General features: G+C 32.0%; 2 protein-coding genes across 3 annotated transcripts in view; both read right to left on the reverse strand.

Moving 5' to 3' along the window:
* The window catches only part of LOC114340562 (proton-coupled amino acid transporter-like protein CG1139), a 212,350-nt gene that overhangs the window by 113,782 nt on the left and 84,691 nt on the right, over nucleotides 1-13,877 (reverse strand). The gene's annotated exons all lie outside the window — the stretch shown is intronic.
* Nucleotides 1-13,877, reverse strand: part of LOC114340561 (proton-coupled amino acid transporter-like protein CG1139) — a 59,702-nt gene that overhangs the window by 18,367 nt on the left and 27,458 nt on the right. The window contains exons 6-7 of the mRNA XM_028291317.2: nucleotides 13,145-13,323; nucleotides 5,672-5,856 (exon numbers count right to left, since the gene is read on the reverse strand). Of these exons, the coding sequence (XP_028147118.1) occupies nucleotides 5,672-5,856; nucleotides 13,145-13,323 (364 nt within the window). The remainder of the gene's footprint in view (nucleotides 1-5,671; nucleotides 5,857-13,144; nucleotides 13,324-13,877) is intronic.

Below are 13,877 nucleotides of genomic sequence, written 5' to 3' on the forward strand. Positions count from 1 at the left end.
GAGTTCATTTAGTACGTGTTATGTTCATTCATGAAATTGAGAAGCATTTCTACTCTATCGTTTCTTTTCCCACTAGACTATTGAAAAAATAAGAGTATGACATGCATCAGACCGACATTAGGACGACGTCAGATAATATCATTAATGGGAAAAGACGAAAATGAAATCACAACTAGAGAAAACGAACACAACATACTGAAACGAATAGAAGAATTTTACACGGAACTCTACAGAACACATCAACAAGACGATGAAATGAGACCAGCACGGAAATTAATAAAAAATGTTGGATCGGAAATAATGCCAAAAGTAACAATTTTAGAGGTAACTACAGCATTGGAAAACATGAAGAGAAATAAAGCTGCAGGAGAAGATAGGATTACCACAGATACCTACAACTTCCGATCACCTGTAAACCACAAAAATATTAATAGAAAAATGTAACGAATACAAGTTTCCAGTTTATATAGCATTTGTAGACTACGAAAAAGCTTTCGACACTATAGAACACACGGCCGTAATAAACGCAATGCAAAATTGTACGGTAGACAGCAGATATATTAACTTAATAAAATAAACTATGAACCAAGCTACAGGTACATACTACCTAAATGAAAATGAATACACGAAGTCTGTACCATTAAACAGCGGAGTCAATCAGGGAGACACTCTATCACCCAAACTGTTCACCTTAGCTTTGGAGGACGTGTTTAAAAATCTAAATTGGAAATATAAGGGAATAAACATCAATCGCCGCTACCTCAGTAGTCTACGATTTGCGGATGACATAATCCTGATAGCTACTGACCTTAAAGAACTGCAAACCATGCTTTCAGAACTACACACAGAATCTTCTAAAATAGGACTGAAAATGAATTTAAACAAAACAAAAGTCATGCACTCCGAAGAAACCGTGACAACAATAAACGACAAAGTTATAGAAAAAGTAACTTTTTTATAACTCTCTTTATAGACTTTTATAACTTTTCTATCTCTTCTTCAACTGTTGAAGAATATATATACTTAGGACAAAAAATAATACTAAATAGGGAAATTTAAACGAAAGAAATAAAAAGAAGAAGAAAGTTGCATGGGCAGCATTCGGCAAACTGAACTATATACTCAGAAATCAGCAAATTCAACTACACCTTAGATCTTAAGTTTTTGATGCATGCATTATTCCGATATTAACACATGGGGCACAAACGTGGACAATCACAAAAAAGAATATGAACATACTAAGAGTCACTCAAGACGCGATGGAAAGAGCAATGCTTGGCATATCACTTAAGGAGAAGAAAACAAACACATGGATAATACAGAAAACCAAAGTCACCGATGTGGTAAAAAAAATATTAAAATTAAAATGGTAATACGCTGGACATGTAGCTAGGAGCGATCTAAACAAATGACATAGAAGAATTCTAACCTGGAGACCATACCAACACAAAAGACCCGGAGGCAGACCTCCTATGAGATGGACAGATTATCTTAAACGAACTGTCGGGAAAAATTGGCTACGAGTAGCGTACAACAAAAAACAATGGAAAGGAAGACTTGAAGAGGCTATGTTCAGATGTGGACGTAAATGGCTAGACGAAGATGAAGAAGAAGAACACATTCTTTAGAGTCGTTTGCTACGCTGACGATGCTGTTCTTATCGCCGATTCTGAAGACAATCTCCAAAGGCTACTGCATGCATTTAATACTAAATATAAAGGACTAAATATGCTCATCCACACCGAGAAGACTAAGTGCCTAGTAATTTTCAAAGAAACGACAAGATGCAAATTGTAAATTGACTCCAAAACTGTGGAACAAGTGAATCACTTCAAATACCTTGGAGCGGAAATAACAAGCTGGAGTCGAGGAAATTAAACTGAAAAAATGGCAAAACCCTGCAATTTTTTCGTCCAGCATCGATTTGTACAAAAATTTGGAATTAGCCGCATTTCACCATCAAGTTCATTTTCTATATTGAGCCGTTATACGCTTTTGGTTTTTAAGGGTGAAAACTACCCCTAATTGTAAAAAATTATAAATTAACATTTTAAACTTTAATATTGTCAACATTTCATATTAGTTACATAATGATTGTTTTATGCTTTAAGATATAATATCATAATATTTCAACGCTTACAACCACCCTTGTTGGAGCTATATATAAAAAATTGACTTATCCTAAAAGAATAATTTCGGCTTGCATCGATTTACATAAAAATTTGAGATTAGGATCATCTCACGCAGTAGTTCATATTCTATATCATGTTCAAGGGCGTTGATTATTAGGGGTGTAAACTACCCCTTATTGTCAAAAATTATATACAAACTTTGTAAACTTTAATATGAGTAAAATTTGGTTTTAATAGAGGTTTTAAACAGCAATATCTCGCTAACTGTTCAATGTAATGAAAATCTATACACAAAGAAATTTTAGCTATGAAAAAAGCTACAATTTAGTAATCTAAATTTTTTTTCGTATCTCTAGTAGTTTCGGAGATATTTTGAAAAAAATGGTAAAAAATACAAAATTGCAAAAAATCAATTTTCCTTTAAACTCTAATTTTTCTAAAACTAGACCGTTTAAATGGGTCAATCTTCTTGGGTCTATTAATAATACAAATATAAAAGGAATTACAAAACAGTGAAGACCAATTTTTAATTAGGAAGGTAGTTAGGGGGCTGTTTTCACTGATTTTTTTCATAAAGAAAAGCAGGTACCGACCCTTTTTTCGATCATGTCACTCAATTTTTATGCTAAAAACCTTTTTTCTTTTTTTGAAGTTATACTTCTTTACCGGCGATAGAGGATAAATTTTTATATGGGAAAACCTAGCGACCGGGCGCATGCGCATTATAACTTTGTTCTGATTGGATGTTCAAATGACATGTCAAAAATTATTCAATATGGCGGCTGTGGAACAGCTGTAGTTAGATTATTTATGGTTGTTGCGTTTTAAAATTTGTGTGAAAAGAAACAACAAACAAAAGTTAGTTAATAGTTATACTGCCTTTTTAAATAGTTTTCATATACCTATATTTTTGGACTTTTGTACTATTTTGGACAAAGAAAACTCATTCTAATTTGGTAAGTAGCTTTTATTATAATCATATTGTAATTATACATTTGGATTAGGTTGAAATACATACATTTATTTTCTCAAGAATGCGGATTTTAGAGAGAAATCCCAAATTATGTTCGATTTTTATTTTTAAATTATGATTTATTGGCGTAGATCTATTTATCTAGTAGGTATGTAATGCTTTGATTTACATACTTAATTTGATTACCAACAAAAATTCTACCAATATTCATCTAATATATTGTTTTCTTACTGTTTTGTTATATTTTTATATTTTCTTCCACAAAATTCAAACTACATAATTTAATTTTCAAAACAATTGTCAAACAGTAAAACGTTCAGTTACAGTATTTTTCCACATGATAAATAATGTGGGATTGGACGAGTTAGTCTACGCTTCGATTACGAGTCAAAGCGGCACGAAATTCAAGGGTTCAATTCCCGATGCAAGTTTTATTTTTTATGCATGTTATGATTGTAAGTATATTTGTTATATAATTTTTTTTTTAGAAAATGCGTATTTAAAATTTTTGACAACAATTATTATCGTTCAAAAATCATTTTTTCTTTGTGGCATTTTTCAATGTGTTTGTGTGCGTTTTATTCTTTTATTTTTTAAAATTTTTGGTATTGTCTTAAAAATCACATAATATGTAGTAGAAGTATAACTTCTTACGTGCGTACAAAGTACACACACATTCTTTTTTTTTATTTGTAAGGTTCAATTGTATCCTTGAAAAAAAAATATTAAAGTTTTCTTCGAAAAATGGAAAGTTTTCCCGTTATTTGGCTTGAATATTTCAAATTATACATTTGACGAAAAAAGCTAACTTTTAACATGCCGTATCTCGGTTTGTAAAGTTTGTATTGTTCGCAAAAATATTATAGAAAAAGAATTTGGTTTGTGTTTCTAAAAGGCATAATTTTTATAGCTACAGTTTTTTTGATTAAATACATATTTTTCGAGCTATTCTCAAAAACTCTCTAAAAAGTGGATTTTTTCGTCGAAAAACTGTTACTTTCAACCGCCAATAACTCAAAAAATATTAGTTTTACGAAAAAAATGTAAAATACATTTTTTTCTTAGAATTACGTTTTACATCGATTTACATGGTTAAAATTTAATAAAAAATTCCCACCCCCTGAGATGGGGTGGCAACCACCCCCAAGGTTTTAGCGTACAGCGGCATGACATAGAAAATGATCGTTGGACTATTCCCTACCTTTTGTGAAAATTTCAAGTAAATCCATGCTGGACGAAAAAATTGCGAGCCAAAATGCTTCATTTCCTCGACTACTATGGAAATCTCTCAAAAGAGGTCAGAGAACCAACAATGAAAACAGCTAGTGTATCGGGATGCGTGAAAGAAATCGTAGCGAAGAACAAATATCTAAATATGTACTGAAAGTAAAAGTCAAAATATATAAAACTAAAATCCACGAGGAAAAAATTTCCTGTAGTTGGCTGTATACCATTTATTACAAAAAACAACAAATGTTTATTACAAAAAACAACAAAACAACAAATCAAAATATATAAAACAATAATAAGACCTATTATAATATGTGCGGCAGAAACAAGACCAGGCACAAATAGAACGTTACAAATGATGAGAACAATTAAAATGAGAACACAAGGGCCGGTTGTTCGAACGCTAATCAACAATGATCACTATCAAATATTTAATTACTGTCACCAAAACTGTCAATGTCAACTTTTATTGGGTTGCTGAAAACATAATTGATTAAAATTATGAGATTAGTTAATCAATTAACATAACAATTATTAACATAATTGATTAAGTAATTTCATAATTGTAATCAATTATGTTTTCAGCAACCCAAACAAAGTTGACATTGACAGTTGGTGACAGTAATTAAATATTTGATAATGATCATTGTTGATTAGCGTTCGAACAACCGGCCCTAAGAGCCGGTTGTTCGAACGCTAATCAAAAATGTAATCAACTGATCATTATCAAATATTTAAGTACTGTCACCAACTGTCAATGTCAACTTTGATTGGGTTGCTGAAAACATAGTTGATTACAATTATGAGATTAATTGATGAGTTATGTTAATAATTGCTATGTTAATTAATAATTAATAATTAATTAATCAATCAATTATGTTAATTATCATAATGATAATTAACATAATTGATTACAATCAACTGATTGTCGTTCGAACAACGGATTTTGTTATTTGATGGCTGTTAAGGGGACTTGATTATAATCAACTTCTTGATTACCGTTCGAACAACCGGCCCTAGGAAGTATACAAGTCAAAACTCTACGTGACAGAGTAAGAAGTGAAGACATCAGAAAAAACTGTGGAATACAGGACATAGGAAGGTGGGTCAGAAAGAGACGAAGATATTGGAACAAACATATAAAGAGAATTGAGGGCAACAGGCTCGCAACAACGAATAACTCAGTAGATAAAGGACCACAGGGTATACCACTAAAACGATGGCGAGAACGCTGGACCTCATGGTCCGAGAAAGACCATGCTGGAAAGAAGAAGAAGAAGAAGAAGAAGACTATAGGTGCACGACACCATAAGAAGAAGATATAATTTGAACTTACCCGATAGAACAACTAGGGTTATGCGTAATCCATAATCATACACCTTTTTCTTTCTTTCTGTAGCATGTTCTCCTAAATGAGGAATAATGTAGTCGTTTTGTATGATATACACAGCAGGTATTCCTTGCAGGCCAAATGTTATAAATATTGCTAAAGAATATAAAATTCTGATAGATTGAGCAGCACTAAAAATGAGTTATCTTATTAATTTTTCCAATGTTTTCAGAAGAAAACTATTATTTTTGAGATGCGAGAGAAAGATACAGTTGAGTTCGCGAGTCTTTACCCGTGCGTCATTAATACCTGATGAGATAAAACACATACTTTTTATTTAGCACCATTCTCTTCCACACATGAAATTAATGACAAACCAGCTGCCGCCTGTTATTAAATAAAAACACATGTTATTTTTATGAACGATTTAAACTCAGTGTATTGAAAAGAGATAGGTACAAAGATAGACAATTGGGATGTCTTCACATATATTTTAAGTACAATTTCTGACGTTTTGGTTTGTTTACTTTTGTGGCTGTCAGTTTGTTGAATTTTTTGCTGTTATTTTGTCGAATTTTTGCATTTTGAAGTTTTTTTGTAGTATACAAACAGTTGTTTTGACAACTAATTTTATATTGGAGTTAAAAATTTTGTGACAAGTTTATGTTATTTTAAGATGAATTTTGACGACGTTTAAGGTTCCGCCAAACTGAATAAAATAACAAAAAGAAAATATGTTATTGAATTTTTTTATAAATTGTTTATTTATTTATTAATCAATGATAATAAAATAATTTATTAAGCTACTTCAAATGTAGCTGTAATTATGCACCAAAATTTTAAAGCAAAACTTAAATTTGACATTCTATTTATTTGATAACGTCAAATTTTATAATAACCCGTGATCAGAATAATATCCATTTGCCGTTGCGTTTACTAAATTTCCGACTTATTTCGTATGATTTAAATGATGACGCACGGGTAAAGACTCGCGGACTTAACTGTAATCATACTAATATTCACTTTCAATGGAAAATAAGCTTATTGCTATTCGTTATTAATCAATTTCGATAGTTGAACATTAAAAAATAACAAATTTGAACTTTCATCATCATCATCATCATCATCATCATCATCATCATCATCAGCATCATCAGCATCATCAGCATCATCATCATCATCATCATCATCATCATAATCGGCAGCAGCCCTGTTTAAGTTCACTACAGGTATAGACCTCCCCTGTTTGTATCCAGATTGCACAGTCTTTTGCAGAATGGATCAAATGTTTCGCCAATTTTCCCATTCATGTCCATTCGGTTAACCTATGCATTTCTTGCTATTTCTATCCTATCCTTTATTTCTGTTGTTTGATCTGATCATTATTGTCTGAAATCCAGGTTCCTACATAGGTATTTGTATTTATCAACCCTTTCTATCGGTACATTTTCCAAATAGATGTTTGTTTGTATATTTGTTTTCTTTGTTATTTTTATGTATTTGATCTTTTTATATTCATATTTAGTCCATATTTTTCACAGAAACTCTGTTTGATCGTGTTAAGCACTCAATATTAATTGAAGTTCTAAAAGACACTGGCTTGGACCGCAGAGACGTTCGCATAATTGCAAATTTATATTGCAATCAAACAACATCAGTTTTAGTAGACGGCTTGGAATCACAGGCTGTTAATATTAAAAGGGGAGTACGGCAGGGATGAATCTTGTCGCCCCTGCTTTTCAACGTTTACTCCAAAAGAATTTTCAGAAATGCACTTTCTGTAATATAAAAAGAAATAATTGTGAACGGTGAAGTCATCAATAATCAGGGCCCCCGTAAGGGTAACTGGCGCCTGTGTGCAAAAAAGGATTTTGGCGCCCCTTAAGGCATTTTGGATCATGTTTTTCTATTTATTTTTTGAAGGTAGGTAGGTAGGTAGGTTCTTGAAATAAAGCAAAAACCTGAACTTTAGAAGTCATACTTATAGTCCAGTCACTCACGGTAAAACGTTGCAAAACCTCCGAATTTTAAAGAATTGCTTTCATTGACATGGAATTTGGCATTCACATACCTAACATGCGTGCGGATGTGTGCTTTTGCCCTGGATGTGATTTTCACCCCTTCTCGGTGGTAAAAAAACATAGAAACGGTAAAAAATGGAATTGGATAAAATGACTAATTTTAAGCAACTTTTGTTCTATAGAGTTTTTTCAGTAAGTTCAGTAAGTATTTTATCGAACAAAATGTTCTTACCAAAAATAAAGCTTATAAGAAAGTGAAAGTGTAACATTTTTTTTTGTTTTTTAAGTTTTTAACTTCAAAATTAAGTAAGTTACGCTAAAAATAATGATGGTCCCTTTTTTGATAAAAAAAATTGTGAAAATCACCTCCTAATTAGCGTGTCAAATGAAATTAATCGTTACAACTTCACTACAAGTTACTTATGTATTGTTTATATTGATCTTAAGTTTCATCGGTTCAAAGTGCTTTTTTTGAAAAGGCTGTTCTAGTTAAAAGGGCTTGAACGAGTCGTTAATCACGGGTGTATGCAAATTTTGAACAGCCATATCTTAACAAACTTTTGTTTTACAGGAAAAGAAAAAATACAAAATATTCAGAATAGAAAAACCTACATTTTTTTCTGCTTGAGATTTTTGGTATCACCAATATAATTTTTAAGCTATTTAAAAAAAAACAATTTTTTTCAAAATAAAAAAAAAAAAAAGATTTCTTTTACCAAAAAAAGGGACCAACTTTATTTTGAGCATAACTTACTTACTTTTGATGCTAGAAACTTTTTTAAAGAACAAATATAAAGCTTGTTTTAAACACTTCAAAGAAGTTTTAATGAGCTTTCCCCGAAATTCATTTTTTGGTTATTTCACGTTGAAATATTCGATTTGGAATTTGAAGAATGAGAACCTACTTTTCATTAGCTACAACTGTGCTTCTACTGGGTTTACAGACTTCATATGCCAGCCATTTTTTAAACTTTTTGTAAGCTATTTTTTTGATAAGAGTTTTTTCGACAAAATACTTACTTTTTTACGATAAAAAGAGGGTTTTTATTAAAAAATTAACATATTCACTTGCAAATAACTCGAAAAGTATTAACTTAGTGAAAAAATTCTATAGAAACAAAGCTTCTTAGAATTACTCAGTTTATCCAATTCCAGGCTTACTTTGAACGTATGTTTTTCACCCCCGAGAAGGGGTGGAACCCACCCCCAGTGCAAAAGCACATATCGGCACAATATCACTTTTTTTTTCTTTGACTTGTTAGCTATGTGTATTATGTGTATGCCAATGTGTCATTCATGTCAATGCAAGCGGTTCTTTAAAATTCACAGCAAAAACCGTGAGTAAATGAACTATTATTTGTAGACTAAAATATCAAAATGAAACAAACAATAAAATCATAACAAAATAAATTAAAATGCCTGACTTCCGACATGGTCTTGCATATAGGAATCGGCAGTAACTGGATGATATACCTACTAATAAAATTTTGTGTGTATTTATTATACCTTCGTCTTCTTTATCTAATATTTTACAACCATGAAAGTTAATTTCGACCAATCCATCTCTTTCCCTCCACTTTTTCTTGTATTATAAGGCGAAGTAGATGGAATATAGGTCCTCTAATTATTATATGGCCGAAGTATTCTGTTTTTCTCATGTTTTTCTTCTATTTATACGTAATCCTATTTAATTTCTCAACTTTTATTTTAAAATTAATTTTTGTTTTTTTTTTGTTTGTTTTTTTTTTCAAATTTTTTGCAATTTTTTACCCTGGGTTTTGGCGCCCCTAAAGGATGGCGCCCGTGTGCATTGCACACTTTGCACATATGGTAGCGGGGGCCCTGTCAATAATTTGAGATATGTAGACGACACAGATTTTAACTTTTAACTTCTACTCAAGAATATTTGCAGACATTACTTGATAGTGTCGTTGAAAGTTATAAATAAGCAGGTCTGGATCTGAACATACGGAAAACCAAAATACTCGTAATAAGTAAACAACAGAATATAAAACCGTCTGTAATATGTAAATAATACCAAACTTTAGCAAGTTGACCAAATTGTTTACCTTGGATATCAATTAAATTGTAACGCAGATACTCACGGCGAAATTAGATCTACAGTATAATTCAATAAGCGATGCAGGGCATATAAACAACGATAAATTTAGCAGATAATTGTTAAAGATGTTCCAAATGAGTCTACTCGTTCCGATAAGTAACAGTATAATTATGACACTTTATTAATTTTTTTCTTTTCCCAACTATTAATGTTTATTGCATAGTAAATAAATTATTGTTATCACTGAACACATAGGATGTGAAAAAATGATCCGATTTATAAAATTAATGAATATTTTATGCATACATGCAAGTAACAGTTCTTCAAAAATATATAAAAACTAACCGAAATGTCCATCTTTATTTCGTTACTGCCGACGTCGTCGGCAGCTCATACAGGTTCGGACAAGATTTAAGTAGGTATTATTTCGGTATTAAAATTTTGTAATTTGAATCGATCTGTTAGTAAATTTTTAGTGGTCTTGATGGTTAAACGACAATAAATTTTATTTATGCTGTTAATGTTGAATTAGCAATTATTTGTCGTGCCATTTAAAACTATTTAAGTATATATTTTTATTTGTATAACGACCCTATCTGTACGTGATTGTGATTACCGTAACAGTAGTAACCACGTATTATTTCAATAACAGATAACAGATATTGAAACCAAAAATGTCATCCACTGATTCTGCTGATCAATTGGTTGAAAATACATGGAATCCTCCTCGAAAACGCAGTAAAAGAAGCCCTCTTAGCGTTGAAGTTAAAGAAATAATTTTAAATGTTTTTAAATGTGAAAGACAAGAAAATCCCGGGATAGTGGTTGAAGATATGTATTGTGAAAAAAGTGGCCAATAAAGTTGAAGTTTGTGATAGAAGTGTTTACGCTGATCAAGGAATACAAAACGAATCATCAATTCGCTGAACCTTAGGGCTTGTTTATATGCAGGCGGTTTGCCAACGTCGACGTCGCGGTTTACCTGAAAAACCCAACCGCCGTGGTTCAAGTTAACATAGAAACAAATGCAACCGCTCAAAATCGTATATATGCAACCGCGAGTTTTACGCGGTTTACCAGCGTTTAAACAGGTTAATCGCGACGTTTACGTTGGCAAACCGCCCTATCTAAACAAGGAATTAAACCTATCCTATGACTTGCATGCCTCATTGCTTGACTTTACGTTTAGTTCTGATGACATTTACAGTAATATGCATTCCCCAAAATTTTCAAATTTAGATAAGTTAACAGTCACGAGTCACGACATATTAATAATTAATTATGAATATATAATATATAGGGTGTCCCAAAACTAGCGGAACGGTCGAATATTTTGCGAAATAAACATCGGATCGAAAACTGAAAAATACGTATTCAATAATTTTCAAAAATCTATCAAATGCCATCAAACACCAACCCCCACTACACCCCCTGGAGGTGGGGTAAGGGGTAACTTTAAAATCTCAAAGAGAAACCCCCAGTTTTTATTGCAGATTTGGATTCGTTACGTGAAAGTAAGCAACTTTTATTCAAAACATTTTTTCGAACTGTGGATAAATGGCGCTATAATTGGGAAAAACGATTTATTCTGATACCATAGGTAAATTATAGAAACGGTCTAATATCTCGAGAAATACACTTCCAAATGAGAATCCAAAAAACAGGTTTTTAATATTTTTCTAAAACTTATCGATAAACACCAAACATGACCCTTCAACCCGCCCCCTGGATGTGGGGTGGGGGGTTACTTTAAAATCTTAAATAGCAACCCCCACTTTTTATTGCAGATTCGCATTCGTCATGAAAAATTAAGCAACATTTATTCAAAACATTTTTTAAAATAGCATAGATGGCGCTAATAAATGGTATTTTTCCAATTAAAGCGCCATCTATCAACAATTCTAAAAATGTTACGAATAATATGTTGCTTAATTTTTCATGACGAATCCGAATCTGTAATAAAAAGTGGGGGTTGCTATTTAAGATTTTAAAGTTAACCCCCACCCCACCTCCAGGGGGTAAGTTGGAGGGTCATGTTTGGTGTTATTCGATAGGTTTTCGAAAAGTATTAAAAACCTTTTTTGTTTGTTTTCTCATTTGGAAGTGTATTTCTCGAGATATTAGACCGTTTCTATAATTTACCTATGGTATCAGGATAAATCGTTTTTCTCAATTATAGCGGCATCTATCCACAGTTCGAAAAAATCTCTTGAATAAAAGTTGCTTACTTTTACGTAACGAATCCAAATCTGCAAAAAAAACTAGGGGTTTCCATTTGAGATTTTAAAGTTACTCCCCACCCCACCTCCAGGGGGTGTAATGGGGGTTTGATGTCATTGTATAGATTTTTGAAAATGATTGAACACGTATTTTTCAGTTTTTCGATCCGATGTTTAGTTAGCGAAATATTCGACCGTTCCGCTACTTTTGGGACACCTTGTATATTATTTCAACATAATTGAGTAATGAGTATTTTTTTGTTATTATTTTTATGAAACTTTTTGGAATTGTACACACAACTAAGTATATCAAAAATTAAAAATAAAACTTATATTTTTTGTAGGCAAAAACTCTGTACATAAAATTGTTGGCAAAAAAATAAATTCTTGGGTTTTTCGCCCTGTATAAATGGTTCCTATTATCGGATATCAACTAAAACAATCAGGTTCTTTGTCGAGCACTTTTGCAAAATTAAAATATAAATTTCGTATTTTATATGATAATATATATTCTGACTAAACAAAAAGATAATCCTAAATGCGGCCCTGTTGAGGCCTACACGTGGTAATATTTACATCGCCCTGCATCGCTTATTGAATTATACTTTAGAATAGAGCAGACCAGATCCGCTTTTAGAAAGATTTTACAAGGTATTATGTAACAGAGACCTAAAATTGGCATTGAGGATCCGCCTACTTCGGTGCTACGTGTTCTCGGTTTTACTTTATGGTGTCGAGTTCTGGACTGTGAATAAAATCGATCTAAATCGCCTTGAGGTTTTCGAAATGTAGTGCTATAGGAGAATTTTAAAAGTTTCTTGGGTGAAGATTTGAATCTTCACAATAAAAACGTCCCAGCAAGACTAGTGAGATTATAAAAAAAAATCAAGAAGAGAAAGCTGGAGTATTTCGGACATGTAATGAGAGGTCCCAAATGAAGATTGCTACAATGCAAGCATTATGCAATGAAAAATAGCAGACAAATGCAGTCCAAAACGAAGAAGAACCTCATGGTTGAAGAACTTGCGAAATTGGTATGGGGTTGATACAAGCATGCTATTTAGGGTAGCAGTGAATAAAATTAAGATAGCTATGATGGTAACCAAAATTCTGAAAGGACATGGTACATGAAGAATAAGATAATTAAAATAGTAAATCAAACATACCATATACTCACATATCAGGTGGTGGAAAATTTAAAGTTATACTGGGCTTGATATCTTCGCCGTATTTCCAATATCCAGTAGCTGCAAAATAAATTACTACGGATACCACAATGAACATTCCAACGTTCAAAACACCAAAGGGTGTCAAGAAATGTCTTGGATTTTCCATATTATTTTCTGCAGAGGTAACCTTAAAAATTATAGAAATACACAAGTCTAGAAAGTCTTTGAACCTTGCAAAATGGACACAAGTCCGGTTTTATTTTTTTTCTGGTATATCAAGGGGTGCTTAGTATTATGAGACTAATGCCCGATTTCACCAACGATACCTAAATATTTAAGAATTACCTAAGTGGGTTTAGGTACTTCTTAACTCTAAAACGGATTTCACCATACGATAACAATTGCCTAAAGCGCTTAAGCATTACCTTACGTTAGGATACGGATTTCGATCTCCCTAAACTTTAGGTATTACTTATCGTTGACAGTCAGGTTATATTTTTACAATTTTGACTAATGTACTTGTGACGTTTGTCAATAATTTGCTTCTTACCTTAATTTTTCTGTTATTCTGTAATATTAGGTATATTAGTTGTAATTTTGTATTTTCTTTTATATTATTAATATAATATGTGTTGGAAAATATAGAAAATCCTTTGGAGTTTTTTACAGGTCTGTGGACAAAACTATGTAGTCTACCTACTACCTAACAAACTAGTGTTGTTTCAAAAACCCATTCATGAT

The sequence above is a fragment of the Diabrotica virgifera genome, chromosome 9, assembly GCF_917563875.1.
Source record: "Diabrotica virgifera virgifera chromosome 9, PGI_DIABVI_V3a".
NCBI classification, from domain to species: Eukaryota; Metazoa; Arthropoda; class Insecta; order Coleoptera; family Chrysomelidae; genus Diabrotica; species Diabrotica virgifera.